This window comes from Rosa chinensis, chromosome 7, assembly GCF_002994745.2.
Source record: "Rosa chinensis cultivar Old Blush chromosome 7, RchiOBHm-V2, whole genome shotgun sequence".
Taxonomy (NCBI): Eukaryota; Viridiplantae; Streptophyta; class Magnoliopsida; order Rosales; family Rosaceae; genus Rosa; species Rosa chinensis.
This window is the reverse complement of record NC_037094.1, coordinates 30345514-30362262: the sequence shown is the minus strand read 5'-3', so window position 1 is coordinate 30362262 and position 16749 is coordinate 30345514. Positions and strand designations below refer to the sequence as shown.

The window sequence follows — 16749 nt, the reverse complement described above, 5'->3', positions numbered from 1 at the left end:
ATAATGTTACCAAAATTTTAAAGAGATTTGGTATGGAGAAGTGTGCAACTGGAGAAGTTCCCATGTCCAAAGGAGATAAGTTAACCAAGAAGCAAAGTCCCAAAAGTGATGTTGAAAAGGAAAATATGGAGTCGAAGCCTTATGCCAAACTTGTAGGAAGTCTCATGTATGCACAAGTCTGCACTAGGCCAGACTTGTCTTTTGCAGTAGGGATTTTGTCAAGATTACAGTCTAATCCAGGCCATGAAAATTGGGTAGCTGAGAAGAAAGTGTTGAGTCACCTGCAGAGAACCAAGAATTACATGCTAGTGTATAGGCAAGTGGAGGATCTGAAACTCATTGGATTTTCAGACTATGATTTTGCAGGGAATTATCCAAACTCCAAAAAGTCAACTTGTGGATATGTGTTCATGCTTGCAAGAGGTGCTATTGCTTGGAAAACCATGAAGCAAACTCTTGTTTCAACTTCTGCTATGCAAGCTGAATTTATTGCAGTATATGAAACTGTATGTGAAGGACTTTGGATTAGGAATTTTCTCATGCAGACCAAAGTATTGAGTCACATTGTGGCTGGCACACTTATGATTTATTGTGACAATGAGGCTGCTGTTTTCTTTAGTAAAAACAGTAAAAGATCAAATAATTCTAAGCATATTGATTTAAAGTATTACAGTGTTAGAGAAAGGGTAAAACATGGTGAAATAGTTGTTTTGAGCATTGACACGAATTTATAGCTAGCAGATCCTTTCACCAAGGCATTGTCAGTGGCTGCATTCTAGAAGCATACAACAAGCATTGGAATTTTAGCTAATTTAGATGCTTAGGTTCAGTAGAGAGTTAGTCCAGTTGAAGCAATTTAAATTTCTAAGGTTTTTGAGTTCTTGTATTTCCTTGAGTTGTGAATTTCTAGTTTATCTATCACAACTTGGTTGTAAAGACAGTTTATTATTATCAATAAAATTTCTTGAGGTATTTTCAGATTTTGGTTATTGCTGCAGTTTTTTGTTAAATGTTCTGAAAGTTGTCGTTTTTTTATACTTGCTATCAGATGGCTTAAATCATATATAGCATGATGTTAAGGTTCAAGTAATAATTTTTAAGCCATCAGTGTTCAGTAAATTTGCTTGAGTTTCTGGTTTAAGAAACATAAAGTAGGACCTGTTATATGCCTTCTTGTTGATACACATTAGCATATATCGTATCACTTCTGGTTGGACATATGTGGATTACAGGAGCTTGTGTTTGTGGTATTGAAACTCTGCACTTTTGTTAAAATGTATACTGTTTCTTGCTCTGCATAAGTAACTGTGATCTGACCATGTTGAAATGGATTTTTGGTTTGATTTTGTTGTCTGGCGTGCACTACAGTAAGTTGAGTAGTTTCTGACATTTTCTGTTGCAAATTATCAAGCTTAATATGTGTCAGTCCAAGGGGGAGATTGTTAGAATCAACATGGACTTGTCACACATTAATATATAGTAAATTGATAATTAGTTTAATGTCAAAACTAGTTCAACATGGACACAAACTATAAATAAATATTGTAACTTAATGAAAGAGTGTATCAATTCATTAAGGTAAGTAATCCTATTCTTAGTCTGCAAGAAAGACTATAATGATGTGTTACATTAGGAATCTAACTAGGAAACCTAATCCGATAAGGAATGCTTTAATGGGAAGCTTCTTGATGTTAAGTCACCTATATAAATAAGATGAATTGGTCCCTATTGCCACCACGAGTTTTGCATTAGTTCTGTCCATTGAGAAGCAAGGTTGGTAAGCAACAGAAGGCTATATTCTAGTGATCGTTTTTGTACAGTTGCAGAGATGGAATCCATGCCAGTAATTGGTAAAGGTAAGTCTTGATTCTTATGTGATTATTGTCAAGCTTGTATGCATATGATTGTGAGCATGTATATGGTTTTACAGTAGATAGTAGTCGATCTCTTGTTCTCTGATGACAAGTTAGAAAATTAGAGACGGAATTCATACTAAATTGATTTTGGTTAATCAATCCTCTCTTCCTTCTTCTTTGTACAGTGTGCTTAAAGGAATCTTACTAAATTTTCTCAGTGAAAATGAAGTAGTGTTACTCCAAGTCCTGATGGAGTTTCAGTTCCCCAGGAGAGAAGAGAATTGAGAGAAGAGTCATAAAGGTGAATGCTTTCTCTGGCCCTGTGCTTAATTTTTGTTAGACTGTTAAGGAAACATAGAATGACGCAAAATCTAAACCTTTTATGCTTATTTATTAGTCACTGCTTTGATTGTTTTCCACTTTCATGTTAAGCCCAGTAAAGCCCCAATTCATTCTTTGTGTTATCTTTTTCTTCTTGATTCTTTGGTACATTATTCTGTTGTGGCAGAGCATTCATAGAGTTCGCTTGATGAACTACAATAACTATAACTATCATGTCCCTAGCATTTTAAGGGTGCCTCTATAAGCACCTGTTCTGTTTGCAGACAATAGTGACTTCGATATATGAGTCATTGGAGAACCAAATAGTTACCCCCCCCCCCCCAACACACACACACACACACATTTTCTTTTAGTTTGGATCCAAGGTCAGTTCTGCTTTTTAGTTAGTTCAGTGTTAAATTTGGTTGCCAGTCCTTAATCGATTGTGCATTTTTTTTCCCCTAAGTCTGAGCAATTTTGGAAAGAATTTCAAGCTTTTTACTTTGTTTGTATGCATTACTTCCTTCATTTACCTCTTGTTTTAAAGATTTTTATGATATCAATGACATGCATTTATTACACGAAATCATACAGATTATGACATTTGCTTGAATTGGTACTGTATTCATTTGCTCTGCTCGCAGGTTACTTGGATGTGGATTTTGTTTTATGTGGTGATAGAAGAGTTACGAATTAATGAAATCTCAGCAAGTGTCAAGTTCTGCTGCATTTAAAATTGCAAGGGAAGAATATCATACAGATTATGACATTTGCTTGAATTGGTATTGTATTCATTTGCTCTACTTGCAGATTACTTGGATGTGGATTTTGTTTTATGAGGTGATAGAAGAATTATGAATTAATGAAATCTCAGCTAGTGTCAAGTTCTGTTGCATTTAAAATTGCAAGGGAAGAATCAAAAACCTCATTTGTGTTTAACATGCTTATCATATTTTTTTTCCTTTGATATTCAATTAACTTCCTTGTCATTTGATTTCGACATTACTCGACCTATGGTTTTTTCTTTGGTACAAAACTAGATACATATGGATACCATCTTTTAGCATGAAATTTGATTCTTCTTCTTCTTCTTCTTCTTTTTTTTTTTTTTTTTTTTTTTTTTTTCTCATTTCACTCTACTAAGGACCTTTCCGTTGAGTGTATCTCAAAATAGCCTCCTTTTCACCCATCGATTTCTGTAATAAAAATTCTCATTTAGTTCTCATTGGAAAATTTGGGGTTTTGTACTTCATTGACATTAGTATTTGTTCAAATTCTGTCATTGGAAATATTGTCAAACACTACATCCTTTGAAAGTAATGTACCATGTTTTAAAAACACATTCTAACAATTATATTCAAGCAGGCACGTCAAGCACATGGGTCCAAAGGATTCTTCAGTTTGTGGATATAATTACCATCTACGACTAGCTAGAGTTATTTAGTAAGAAAAAAGATATACCAGATGGTAAAAAGAGAAAGACTTGCTGCTCAACAAGAAAGGAGTCTACAAAGAGAGAAACAACATAAAAATTTACGTGGAATATGAGAAGTGTTGATGGAATTGAGATGAAGAATAGGTGGGGTGGTGGTGGCATTATGCGTGCCAAATCATAGAGCAAAACTAAGGAGAAGAAGAAGCTTATCGAAAAAGAACTGGTTAGAGAAGTACTTATCTTTGTTTTCCGTGTATTTTGTGTTACTTGGTGTCGAAGTTTAGACAATTTAGATGAGATTGCATTTGCATATGAGAATGTAAGAAGGAAAGCAGCTACATTTAGCCTTTGCCCTTTGGTCATTGTAAAAAGAAGATTTATTGATGTTTGTATGTGTTTTCTTCCTCTGAATACTGCAAGTTTTGAAACTATTGGTGCATGAATTTTTTTTTTTTTGCTTAAGTATAATTCTTTATAAAGTGATTGTGATGTGGATATTTTTACTGACACTAAAGAATGTTGATTAACAAAGAAGAACGAATCATGTTAACAATTTTACTTTGTTTATGAAAAATTATAACAAGAGCCAATAATGTAAGGAATTAATACTCAATATACGATAGTTTCAGAACAATTTCCCTGTTCCCAAATATAGAGAAAAACTTTTTCTCTCTAACCTAGCCGCGTCTAGGGTGACTATCTAGGGTTCCTTGATAGCAAGTTTCTTCCTTCCATGGATTTGGATATTCTTAGTTGGAATTGCAGGGGTATCTGCAACGATTCAACTGTTAGGGCTTTGAAGGATTTGATCTCTCAAAACAGGCCCCAAATCATCTTTCTTTGTGAGACAAAGATCAGTAATCTGGGAGATTTCACAGCACTGAAGCATGCGTTGGGGTTTTCGTATGCAAAGGAGGTTCTGAGTGATGGTCAAGCAGGTGGCTTGGGTGTATTCTGGAACGATGAAGTCAGAGTGCAGATGGGGACTGTCTCCGAGCATCATATCGATATGGTAATTTTTGGAGGTCCTGGTGATCCGAGATGGAGGCTGACATGCTTTTATGGGTATGCCAGAACATCAGAACGTGACCGCTCATGGAAACTATTGCAGGATCTTTGTGACCTTGATTCTCTTCCTTGGGTAGTTATCGGTGACTTCAATGAGATCTTAAATAATGGAGAGAAGATTGATGGCCCTGTTAGGGCTGAAAGACAAATGCGAGGGTTCCGAGATGCCTTAGGCTACTGTGATCTTCTTGACCTAGGTTTTCAGGGTTGTCAGTCAACTTGGTGGAATTCAGAGACTCAACTTCGCCTTGACAGGGCAGTTTGCACGCCTTCTTGGTGTGATCTGTTTGGGTATGCTAAGGTCGTACACTTACCTCCAAGTGATTCGGACCATATCCCCATCTTATTGCGTGCTAGTACGATCCCACTCCCAACTCGTCCTAAACATCATAGATTCAAGTTCGAGGCTTTCTGGCTCCAACATGCTGAATGTAATCCTCTTGTGGAACAAGCCTGGCAGATTGATGTCACTGGTAACCCCATGTTCCAAGTAACAAAGAAAATTGCTTATACTAGAATGGAACTTGATAAATGGCAGAAAAGAACTTTCAAAATGCGTCAACAGCAGATGATGGGAATACGAACTAGACTTGAAGAGTTAATGGATTGTACAATCACAGTTGCTGTTCAAGAAGAGAAGAAAGATTTGATGGATCGTCTGCATGCTTTTCTATCCCAGGAGGAAGCCTTTTGGAGGCAGAGATCAAAGATTACATGGTTAAAAGAGGGAGATAGAAACACTGGCTTCTTTCACCGAAAGGTAGCAAACAGAAAGCGACATAACACCATTCAAGGTTTGTATGATGAAGACGGAAATTGGGTGGAGGATAATGATGGTATGGAGCGAGTAGTCACTTCTTATTTTACTACGATCTTCACTGCCTCGGATGTTGATATGGAAGCAATAACTATGACCATTGAAGCAATTCAACCTAGTGTTACACAGGAGATGAATGTTCAATTATGTGCACCGTATACTAGTGAGGAGGTCAAACGGGCACTTTTTCAGATGTACCCTACCAAATCACCTGGACCGGATGGCATGCCGCCATTATTTTTTCAACATTATTGGGAGACCATTGGTGAGGATGTGACGGAAGCAGTGTGTAACTTTTTACATTCAGGTCAGTTATTAAGGTAGATCAATTTTACTCACATATGTTTGATACCTAAGGTGAGCAATCCGGAGCATATGGCTGACTTGAGACCAATTGCTTTGTGTAATGTGATTTACAAAATTTGTTCGAAGGTAATTGCTAATTAACAGGTTGAAGGTTCTTTTACTTGCTTTGATCTCTCCTTTCCAAAGTGCTTTTGTGCCGGGCAGGTTAATTACTGACAACATCTTGGTTGCTAATGAGATGGCGCACTATGTTCATAATACGAGAGATGGTGGGGAAGGATGTATGGCGCTGAAACTTGACTTTAGTAAGGCTTAAGATCGCATGGATTGGTTTTTTCTTTGGAAAGTTATGGAGCGGTTTGGTTTTGTACGTCATTGGATTGATATGGTAATGCATTGTGTTACTTCAGTGCAATATTCTTTTCTGGTACGAGGAAGGCCTAGAGGCTTGGTGACTCCTAGCAGAGGTCTGCGACAAGGTGATCCACTTTCACCGTATTTATTTTTGCTTGGAGCAGAAGGCTTTTCGGCTCTTCTACAACAAAAACAGGCTGCAGGACTACTTCCGGGGATTGAGGTTTGTAATGAGGCTCCTTCAGTCAATCACTTACTTTTTGCTGATGATAGCATGTTGTATGGACAAGCTTCTTTGGAGGATTGTTTTCAGATTCTGGAGGTGTTCGAAACTTATGGAAGAGCTTCAGGACAGGTTGTTAACTTTAACAAAAGTTCTGTTGTTTTTAGTAAAAATGTTTCCGAGTGTATGCAAGATGAGGTAGCTAGCCTTTTGGGGGTGGAGATAGTTGATTCTCATGAGAAATACCTAGGGCTTCCGACTTATGTTGGCCGTAAGAAAACTGCTACATTTCAGTACATCAAAGACAACTTAGCAAAAAAGTTGACGAATTGGCAAGGAAAGCTTTTGAGTGGCGCTGGAAAAGATATTTTAATCAGGGTGGTGGCTCAAGCTTTACCAACGTATGCTATGAGTGTCTTCCAGCTTACAAAAAAATTTTGTGAGGATTTAGAGCAAATGTGTGCTCGGTTTTGGTGGGGAAGTACCCTAGACAAAAGGAAAGTACATTGGAAGACTTGGAATGCTTTATGCAACCCTAAGGAGGAAGGAGGATTAGGGTTTCGGAGTTTGTCGGAATTTAATTCGGCAATGTTAGCAAAGCAGGCTTGGAGGATTATCAATAACCCTCATTCCCTTATTGCAAAAATCTATGAAGCTAAGTATTATCCTTCTAGCTCCTTTTGGTCTGCAAAACCACATTCCTCTCCCTCCTATTCATAGAGGAGTATCTTTTCTACAAGGGACCTAATTAAACAAGCGTCGTACTGGCAAATTGGAACTGGCGAGTCGGTGCGTGTCTTTTCTGATGCTTGGGTCCCTAGTTTGCCTCTTCTCAAACCGGAAAAACCTTCTACAATTATTAATGAGGATCTCAAGGTTAGTGAATTGATTTCTACTAGTGGTTCATGGAATGAGATGATTATTAGATCTTCCTTTTCTTTGCTTGAGGCAGGAGCTATTCTTTATATCCCTTTGAGTTCTAGAATGCTGGATGATCGATGTGTATGGAATTTAGAAAAGGATGGCAAATTTTCGGTGAAAACAGCATATCGCTTTTCTTTTGCTCACTCTTCTTCTTATAGTCCATTTTCTCTCTCTGTGGGTATGGATTTCTGGAAGACACTTTGGAAAGTTTTGATACCTAACTCTGCAAAGGTTCATGTATGGCGTGTGTGCAACAATATTCTCCTTTCTTTGGAGCGGTTAGCTTCGAAACATGTGAATGTGGAGTCACAAACTTGTGTTTTATGTGAGGTGGAGATGGAAACAACGTTTCATCTCTGTAGGAATTGCTCTTATACAAAGTAGGTTTTATATGCCAATCCTTATCTTAAGCGTACCTGCTATGATCCACAAACTGATCACCTCAGTGTTTTGGATTGGTTACGTTTTTGTGCTAAGGAACTGTCCATCAAAGAGTTGGGCGACTTGATGTATCTTCTATGGGGTATCTGGAAAGAAAGAAACTGTCGAGTTTGGGAAGCTAAACGCACGCCTGCTTGTGATGTATTGATCAGGTCAATGTCTCGACTACATGATTACCGCTTTCATAATTCAAAGTTAAGGAGTGAAGCAATTAGATGTCTGAGGGTTGAGAAATGGAAGCCTCCTTCAATTGGAACTCTCAAAGTTAATATTGATGGTTCATTCTATGAGTCTACAAGACAAGGTGGATTTGGATTTGTGATACGGGATTCAGATGGACAATTTATTGTTGGTGGGGGAGGTCCTCTCAGTCAATTGTTATCTCCAGAACATGCAGAACTTTCAGCTTTTCAAGCTGCTCTAGATTATATAATGGAACATGACATGCAACCGGTGGTAGTGGAGACTGACTCTACCAAGGTCCAGCGCCAACTGACTATTGCTGCTATGCCTAACACATCTACACTAGGAAGGGTGTATGATGACCTGTTGATGTTACTGGAGTCACAGCCAAATGTGACTATTGTGCATGCTAGAAGAGATGCCAACAACAGTGGTGTTCGATCACCTGGTCAGTTGCTGACTAAAGAATTTATGCTCAATAACCTTTAGATTTACATCCAAGGGTAGAAAACAAAACACCTCAATGTAATAATAATTCTCTCTGCCATTGGATTTATATCCAATGGTGGTTGAGTATTATTTTCTTGGTCAATAACTGACTAGGTGAACATTTTCATGCCAACAAAGTGGCACACTTGCTAGCCTCTCAAGCTTCTTCTTTTTCTCAAGTTTGTTTTTATTCATTTCCTCCTCAGTTTCTATTAGCTGCAGTTGCAGCTGACCTTTGTTCCATGTAATTTCTCTAATTTCCAATAAAGATTGACATCATTCATCTCAAAAAAAAAAAACGATAGTTTCGGGACAATATAATAAGCGCGTGTAGGAAGGCTAGTCTATTGTAATTCTATCTATACTAGAACGCAAACCAGATGAGTTAGTGGACGGACGTTTCTGCCCTTCTCTTTGCTGCCCGGTTGTTCCTCTCTTACAGGTGTCTGTCGTGCTGCTTAGTTTTACGTATGTTTGCTTGACGCAATGACAGCACGGGTGCGAGATAGAGATTTAGGTCAACCAGGTTAATAGATAGAGAGTGAGAGAGTGAGATTTAGTTGTAAATCAGAGAGAGAGAGAGAGTGAATTAAAGATCGACAACATCGTTCTTTCAGTTTGTTGATCGATAGAGAAAGAGAGAGAGAGAGAGAGAGAGAGAGAGAGAGAGAGAGAGAGAGAGGAAGAAAGGCTGCTAAATTGGACTCCTAGGCATCTTCCAGCTCCCGATTCTAAGGTAAACTATGTCTTTTTTTTGGGCAATTGATTGTTGGGTTCTTCAAAATTGAATCGAATCTTCCATGTATCAAACTAGGTAGTGCAGAGGTGGAGTTTCATTTCATGTGACCTACTCATTCCACGACTGTGTTATTCTCCGACAGGCGCTGCTTCAAGCTTACATCCTCAAAAGGTTTTTCTCCCATCATTTTCTTCAAATTTGAGCTGCTACTATTCTTCTGCAGATTTTATTTATTTTTTATTCACGAAATTTGTATAATGTGAGAGTAATTAGCTGATGAGAAACGCGGGTTATACAAATTTAAACTCCTTTGTTCTAAAAACAAAGAAACAATCAACCAAAATAAGAGTACACGTTTCTATTAATCTATTACAATAAAATTTGGGAACAAACCTTACCAATATGCTACTGCTACAGTGAGTTAAAACCAATATTGGTCATTAAAATAGTTAAAAGCCCTGTACCTTGAAATTGCATATACTAGCTTCAATTTTTCCTAGACTGACTTTATAAATGAGTAGAGGAGAAGCAGTTTATTTTGTCTTTGTTACTAAGAATATAAAGTTTTCTAAACTAAAGTGGCCTATAGCTTAAACTGGAAATGAGATGATTTTTCTTTTCAAAAAAATCAATCTTTATGTGTATGAATGGCAAGTTTTGATCAATGTACTTGGACTCTCTGATTTGATTAAATTTTTGCACTATTACGTAAATAACTGTTACTGCAATTTGACAAATATGGACCATTCATATTGGCCTTCACTTTGGTTATCTTTTGGAAGCCAGCATAAGAGCTCCTGGGTCATTTAGATACTGCTATGGAGTACCATTTGTAACCATAAATTTGCAAGAAAACTTGGGATTATGAGTTCAATTCCAAGTATTGTATACTTTTACAATATAAAGGATATTCCTAATTATGTTCTGTAGGGAGAAACAAACAGCTTTATCTCATTACATACTTGAGCAAAAAACTTTAGGTTCTGTCAAAGTATATGGCTGCCATGAATTAACTAAGGAGTTGATTAACTAGCTTAGTGAGAGAGATGGTGATGCGAATTACTTGGCTGTTCTTATTGCAGAGCTGCAATGAACTGTTCGAATATAACTATCTCACACTTAACACTCTTCAATATCAAAAGTTTCTTAACAAACATCCTATATGTTCCGAGTTCTTTTTTTTCTTTTCTTTTTGCTATCATGTACTTTTCAGTTCTCTCTTTTTTTAACATTGTATAATGTAGTTTCACTATATGTAGTATATCTATAACGTAGTTTCACGTAGTTTTGATGTAAATTCAACGATATCAATAGTATACCCACAGCACCGCACGGGCTTTTTGCCTAGTCAGTAGTCACAACTCACAACTCACAACGAACGAATCCACGCCGCCCTTTGCCATCAAAACAAACCTCTCTCTCTTGCAAAAATTAAAAATATCAAAATCAAAATTTCAAGAAATTTGTTCAGTATTATTTCATCATCAAGGAACCACTGTAAGTTGTTGCTTCAATCCTTTAATCTCCATCAAATTTGTTCAGTATTATTTCTCTTGCCTGCCAAGAATCTAGTTCCATCACTGGCTTATATTCTCTCTCGTAAATTTCCCAATTTGATTCTGATTCTAACGGTTTGGGTATCTATAATTTTGTATGCATAGCATTTGCTTCAATCATTTTGACTTCTTCCAGTTGGCTTGTTCTGAGCTTTCAACTAAGGAATGTTAAAATTTCCTCGTTTCTCTGTTTTATAAAGTTTGATTTAGGGTTTATAGTTATTATCTGTACCCTTGTATCAGATAAACTTGGTCGGGATTTGGTTTTCACAGACAATTTGGGTAATAAGTTTGTGATTATTTCAATAAATGTGCTCAGATAAAACTAAAGCCGCGTCTAAGTCAATCTTATGGTCCAGTGATTCAGGTCTGACTTATTTCTGTTGTCTTTCATATGGCTATAGCCTGAAATACATCGCGAAAAGTTAGTGTGAAGAATACTTATCATCACATATAGCAACTTTTGGTTCTTCTGAGTACCCAATTTGTATTTTATTAAAAATAAATTTACCTTTACCTTAGTAAGACCAAAGAAGAATGAATAATACTGTGGGTCGTCCTTGTGTTTCTATTAGCTTCCCATCAAAACTCAGCTTGGTTAGCTAAACAGTTTGTATGTAATAATTCACTGGTTCTGTCTTTACACAGATCAATTAGATATTATGTTTTTAACAAGTGTCGTTGTCCATGGTATTTGTCCACATATCAGCCATATTGTTTAGCCTTTGTGTTCTTTATTATGAGAACCCAGATCATATCCCCTTTTTTGTGATCCTTGAAGATGATTAGCACACACACATCCTCTGCACCAGTTTCTTCACTGAATTAGGACCTCCACTCTTACGAAGATGGCTTCACTTGACTAAAAGGCAACAAGTGTCATTGTAAAGTTTGATTTCAGGTCATAGGGACAGACACTCTTAGTGTAGGGTTAAAACTACTGAAAAAGGCTGTGTGGATCTCCAAATGTCAGAATGAGATGAGGATGAAATGTGGTGGCTAGTTGGATGGGACAAGGCGAGAAGGGGAACAAGAGTCAAAATAGGCATGGTGCTTAGGGCAGCCTCCTTCATTTATTTCTGGTTCATTCGGGAACAAGACAAGTTTCACTAGGAGCCTCATTTTTGCCCAGCCCCCTAGCTACCTACCTACTTGTTCAATCAGAGTTTAAGAGTGTGGTCCGGCGGATTTCTCAAATGAAAGAAGGAAGTCCTATTGCTTTATAGTATTGTTCAGTTTTGTTTCATGTGTACTCTAATACATAAGAATAAATAAGAAGATTTATAAAAATGAAAGCACCTCCTTTTGGCAAACAATCAGTTTATAAACCCAAAAAAAAACTACTGTGGAGACAGCTAAACATAATTTGATTCTGTGTAGAAGTGTTAGTGATAGGAAGTGTACAATGCAAATGTGCTTCCTATGAAGCAGTCTCGGACGAACCTTACTGGGTTATATATATATATATATATAACTTCTTTTTTTCTCATCCTTACAATAGGTCACAGGTTTAGTTTGAATTCCCATTCAATAGACACACACACACACACGCACGCATGTATACGTATGTAATAATATAAGGATAAATATTCATTGTTAATGAAGTGGACATAGAGCATGTACAGAGAGAGGCTCATGACTATAAATTGACAGATCACTCTTCTCACAGGCTTTAGTTGCTGAGATCTGGTGCCTTAAAGCTCGCCACTGAAACCTTTTTACGGTTCTCCGGCCTACTATGGGCACCTGTAGAGATTAGTATGTCAGACTACAATCCCAAACTGCCTGTTATACCATACATCAGTATACTCAAGGTCTCTTCTGAAGACTTAACCCAGAGTGATAGGGGATGGCTGGTTCCACTCCTAAAAATACCATTAGATGTCATCATTGTGCTGGTCCTCTTTCTAAGGAGATGGAAACTAGTGCATGGACAGTTCCACCTCTTATCAGGGATAGCTTCTCTATGGTATTTTTTCTTCTTTTACCAACCGCTTACATGTCTTCAGAAGTTGTTTTGTTATACTGAAATGTGGACTACTGATTATCTTGGTGCAGATTGGCTCTGCTGTTGGTGGTACAGTAAGTGCTTTTTATGGATTCAATTATGGTAATCTATTTTATATTTGCTTCTCTTGCTTTCTCTATGTAGCTTGTGCATGGTTATGTTTTCTTATTTTAAAATGTCATTTAATTTTCGTTCACACCATGAAATTTTTATAAGCTTTTTGCAATGGTAGAAGCTGTGGGATATAAATTTCTTTTCTTACCTTTCTTTAATTTTCAGTATCAATAGGTTTTGTTGGAAAAGAGTTCATGTCAACTCCAACTAATTGGACAGAGCATTGGCACACTAATGCTATTAGGTTTGCCTTGTTGTCTCATTGTGTAAGCTTAGTCAACTGTGTAAGCTTAGTTAACAATTCCCAGGCTACCTACCTATTAAACTTGAAAACAATCTTCCATCTAATTAGGTGCAATATTCCTCTTCAAATTTGTTGCTTCGTGCCACGCATCTTGGAATCTTAACAAAGAAAGATAATAAGTCGGGTCACTGAAAAGTAGCTTATCCTAGTTTACTGCCCAATGGCTGTTATAGGCCATCACATACCCACTAATGAACATTTATCTTCATATGTTTTACCCTCAGTCAACAGAAAAAATTCCAAATTGGATAAAGATTGATCCAACTAAGATCATTCCCTGCCAAAAAGAAAACAGTGAATATGTTATTAATTAGGTAAGGGAACCGAGGCCCTATGTGTGGTATGTTAATATGATGCTTGTTTTTATATTTGTTTGACTGTGGAAGGAGTTAAGGTCCCATGATTGGTATGACAGTGGAGCAATGAAGAATGTTATTTTGGCAGGTTGCTTGTTTGAAAAACGTATGAAACTTTGTGGATTTTGTAGAATGACTTAAGCATAAGTTAGAACATCATTAAAATCTGACTACTCAGGGAGTACTCCTAAGTATGGCTTCAACCACAAGTTGTAAAAGCCACCCCAAGTGTGAGCTTGTCAAATCAACCATGACAAGTGCACTATTGGTATTGGCCAATAATGTACATTTGGACTACTGTCTGATAGTGATGGTATTGAACTTCTAAGACGCAATGGTGGGCGATATGAGACTTTTAAGGATAGATGATGTTATGATGTCTAACATTTGGAGTTGTATTAGCTGGGGGAGGAGTGGGGGTGGTGTAGTAATTAGGCTTCAGTATTAGGAAGGTAAATGGCTAGTAAAACTGCCAGTTTCAACTTATCATTGCTGCTCGCCATTGCCTAGGATATCTGGGCTTTCTACAGATTGGGATATTTGATGAATCCATAGGTGGTGCACAACCTTTACTGTCGGTTAGAAGGGTTCTCATAAATTCAACAACATAAAGAAATTTTGTTAAGGTTGCTATATTCGGGAAGGGTGAAACGTGATACTACATAGATTAGAAACCATGTCAGTCAAGCGTGTATTTCAAGTCTTTTAATCTTAGAAATTGATATTCAATCGAAGGGGGAATGAATTCTAGCGACCAGGTTTTAGCCACTGCTTGTCTGGGACAATGAAAATTAAGGGGTGTTAGGATTCACGTATTAGGAAAAGGGTTTATGACATAGAACTGGAGTCTAGAATTTTGAGGACAACTTTTCATAAGGAGGTGAAATACAATCTTCCCATTACTCTTATTTTATAGAAACTATTTCTAGACATTTTCTGTTTAAGTATCGGTCAATCATCATTAGAGAAAGTGAACCAGACAAAAGCTTGGGAATACAAATAGGGTTAAACTTACCCCGCCCACGGAATTCTCCACTCTGCACCAGCTCAGTTTTAGGGTTTGCCAACAGGAACTCTCTTATATTCATTAGGTGTAAAGTAAAACTGAAGAAGGGCAGTTGCATACAATGTTTTTGCACCCAGCTAGCTGAAAAGTTAATTGCATCTGTGTCTCTTATAACCTTTCTACATTTCCATCTATTGCACTCGTCCTAAGATACATCATACCTATATGTCTCCCTGTATGCATGCACGCACGCTAACCTTTGGCATATGATCTTTCATGAGCTAGATAGTGCGATCTTTGTTCTCAGGTGTTGGTAGTGAGATTTATGAGAAATACTAATAACTCATTTAATCTTTATTGTTTTGTTTTTTGGTGCAGTGATGCCTATTGTTCAGAGACGGGTAAAAGGACCTATGTGGTTACATTTTTTCATTGGTGTAAGTTTTGCAATACTTTTACTATTGTAGGAATGTCCTTTGCAAATGAAAATGTTCTATAAAAAAAATATCAAAATGGGAAATTGTAACTTTAGATTATGTTTTCCAGTTAATCTTATATCTATTGAACATGTAAATTTGTAAATTTGAATGTCAAGGAGAAACACATGACATGTATGGTTTAAGCTTAGAACTATACATTGAGGATTGATGTTAGTCAAGTATTGAACAAAAAAATAATAATGTAACTTGAAGGTACTGAAGTTTATAGGTTGTTATATCTGGTACAAACCCGTACTATGCAATTGGACATCAACTGTAGTGGGAGACACTACAATTTTGAATTGAAAGAGTAATTAAATGTTCAACTAGTAAGGCACTAAGGCTTTTATAGGTTTCTTGTCTACCTTAAATTAGGGTAGTAAATTTATACACAGAACAAAATTCGCCAAAAAGAAGAGTGACAACTTAGTCTTTCCCTAGCCTTTATTGCTGAAAAGGATTGAAAATAGATTATACTTTCCCTAGCCTTTATTTTAGCAGTTAGAGGATGAATTCAATGTTGGATTCTGCATGCATGGATATGTTGTCTCTGTACAAGCCCTGAAGCTGTAGAGGGCTTATGTTGTTTCTGCTTTTCATTTTTATTTTTTGTGTTATGCACTGAATTTTTACCATATACTTAATATGGTGAATGACATCAATCTTCCTTTTGCAACTGAAGGCTCCTCCCGTCATTGTATTCTCTTCAGCTTGTGCTGGTTTGGCAGGTTAGTTTGTCATTCTATATTTCTTGTGATAATAATTGGTGCACTTTGATTAGTTTTCACCTAAAGTTATGGATGTGAAATTTGTTGTAGAAGTTATTGTTATGTGATCAAAATGAACTTCAATTTTGACTTGTTATGGTATCATCGAGGTAAAGGGTTAAAATTCACTTCAGTCTGCTTACCTTGACACTTACCACTCTGAAATGTCAGTAGTAGCTCCAATCAGAAATAACATGTAAATTTCCCATTAAATCAGACCTGTGTTTTGCTCAATAGAAAATGCCAACACAAAAGCACGCTAAATAATCTGGAGGTCTTATGTTTAATGGTTGACATTATATGACACTAGTTACTCCAGGTAAAGTCACTAATTTCCATGTGATATTTCTCGTAGAATATCTGCAATGTAGTGGCGGTACTGCATATTACTGGTGTAATTGACATGTTGTTTTTCAGCTATTTGATTTGATTGCATATATGTCGAATGGGAGAAGGTTATATCTTTCCATTTATCATGTTTTTTCATGGACTATATGGCATTAATTCCATGTCGAAAATATACAGGTGGTGCAATTCCAGCTGTGGCCCAACTTGCTTCGTCATCTTATCATGCAGCTGTCTCATCCTCCTCGTTGCCTCCTGCGACTTCTCAAGATGAGAAGATGCACAAGTCCAGAAATTCCTCTACTCTGTGATCCAGAGTCAATTGTGTGCTTGTGTGCGCACATGAGGGAAGCATTAAGCTTTGACCTGCGCAATTGTCCACATCAGTCATGTTTCCTGAGCTTCCAGAAGCATGAGTTTGGTCATAGAGAGTTGCTTGCTTTGGATGTAAAAGTTCTTATATAATGATTTGAGCCAACTTATTCGTGCTATTAATAAAACTTTATGTTTTCAGTAACTTCTTGTTGTGTTGGTAATGATCTGGCTCAGTTAATCTGTGCTTGGGGGGTGGTTTGTGTGTGTTATGTTAGAACGCTTTCTCCCGTCTGGCCACTAATAATCAATTAAAATTTAACTCCAATCAGTTTTGGTGGAATTC

General features: G+C 37.0%; 2 protein-coding genes across 2 annotated transcripts; both read left to right on the top strand.

The window, feature by feature from the left end:
• The first annotated feature begins 4345 nt into the window (after positions 1 to 4345).
• Positions 4346 to 8879, top strand: LOC112177760. Its single transcript, XM_024316019.1, has 4 exons — positions 4346 to 5804; positions 6214 to 6781; positions 7898 to 8376; positions 8860 to 8879. Exons 1-4 carry the CDS (start codon positions 4346 to 4348, stop codon positions 8877 to 8879), a joined length of 2526 nt encoding a protein of 841 aa, XP_024171787.1.
• Positions 8768 to 16608, top strand: LOC112175748. Its single transcript, XM_024313480.2, has 7 exons — positions 8768 to 9153; positions 9232 to 9327; positions 12382 to 12681; positions 12771 to 12822; positions 14879 to 14937; positions 15662 to 15707; positions 16272 to 16608. Exons 3-7 carry the CDS (start codon positions 12562 to 12564, stop codon positions 16400 to 16402), a joined length of 408 nt encoding a protein of 135 aa, XP_024169248.1. The 5' UTR covers positions 8768 to 9153; positions 9232 to 9327; positions 12382 to 12561; the 3' UTR covers positions 16403 to 16608.
• The last annotated feature ends 141 nt before the right edge of the window (positions 16609 to 16749 follow it).

Bases quoted from the DNA above. Each gene is read 5' to 3' on its own strand.
- LOC112177760 (XM_024316019.1), top strand. From the start codon at position 4,346: ATGGATTTGGATATTCTTAGTTGGAATTGCAGGGGTATCTGCAACGAT. The intron at 6,782-7,897 runs GTATGCTATGAG...TGTATTGATCAG, and splicing joins GTGGCTCAAGCTTTACCAAC to GTCAATGTCTCGACTACATG. The intron at 8,377-8,859 runs GTCAGTTGCTGA...CCTCTCTTACAG, and splicing joins CAGTGGTGTTCGATCACCTG to GTGTCTGTCGTGCTGCTTAG.
- LOC112175748 (XM_024313480.2), top strand. From the start codon at position 12,562: ATGGCTGGTTCCACTCCTAAAAATACCATTAGATGTCATCATTGTGCT. The intron at 12,682-12,770 runs GTATTTTTTCTT...ATCTTGGTGCAG, and splicing joins TCAGGGATAGCTTCTCTATG to ATTGGCTCTGCTGTTGGTGG. The intron at 15,708-16,271 runs GTTAGTTTGTCA...GAAAATATACAG, and splicing joins AGCTTGTGCTGGTTTGGCAG to GTGGTGCAATTCCAGCTGTG.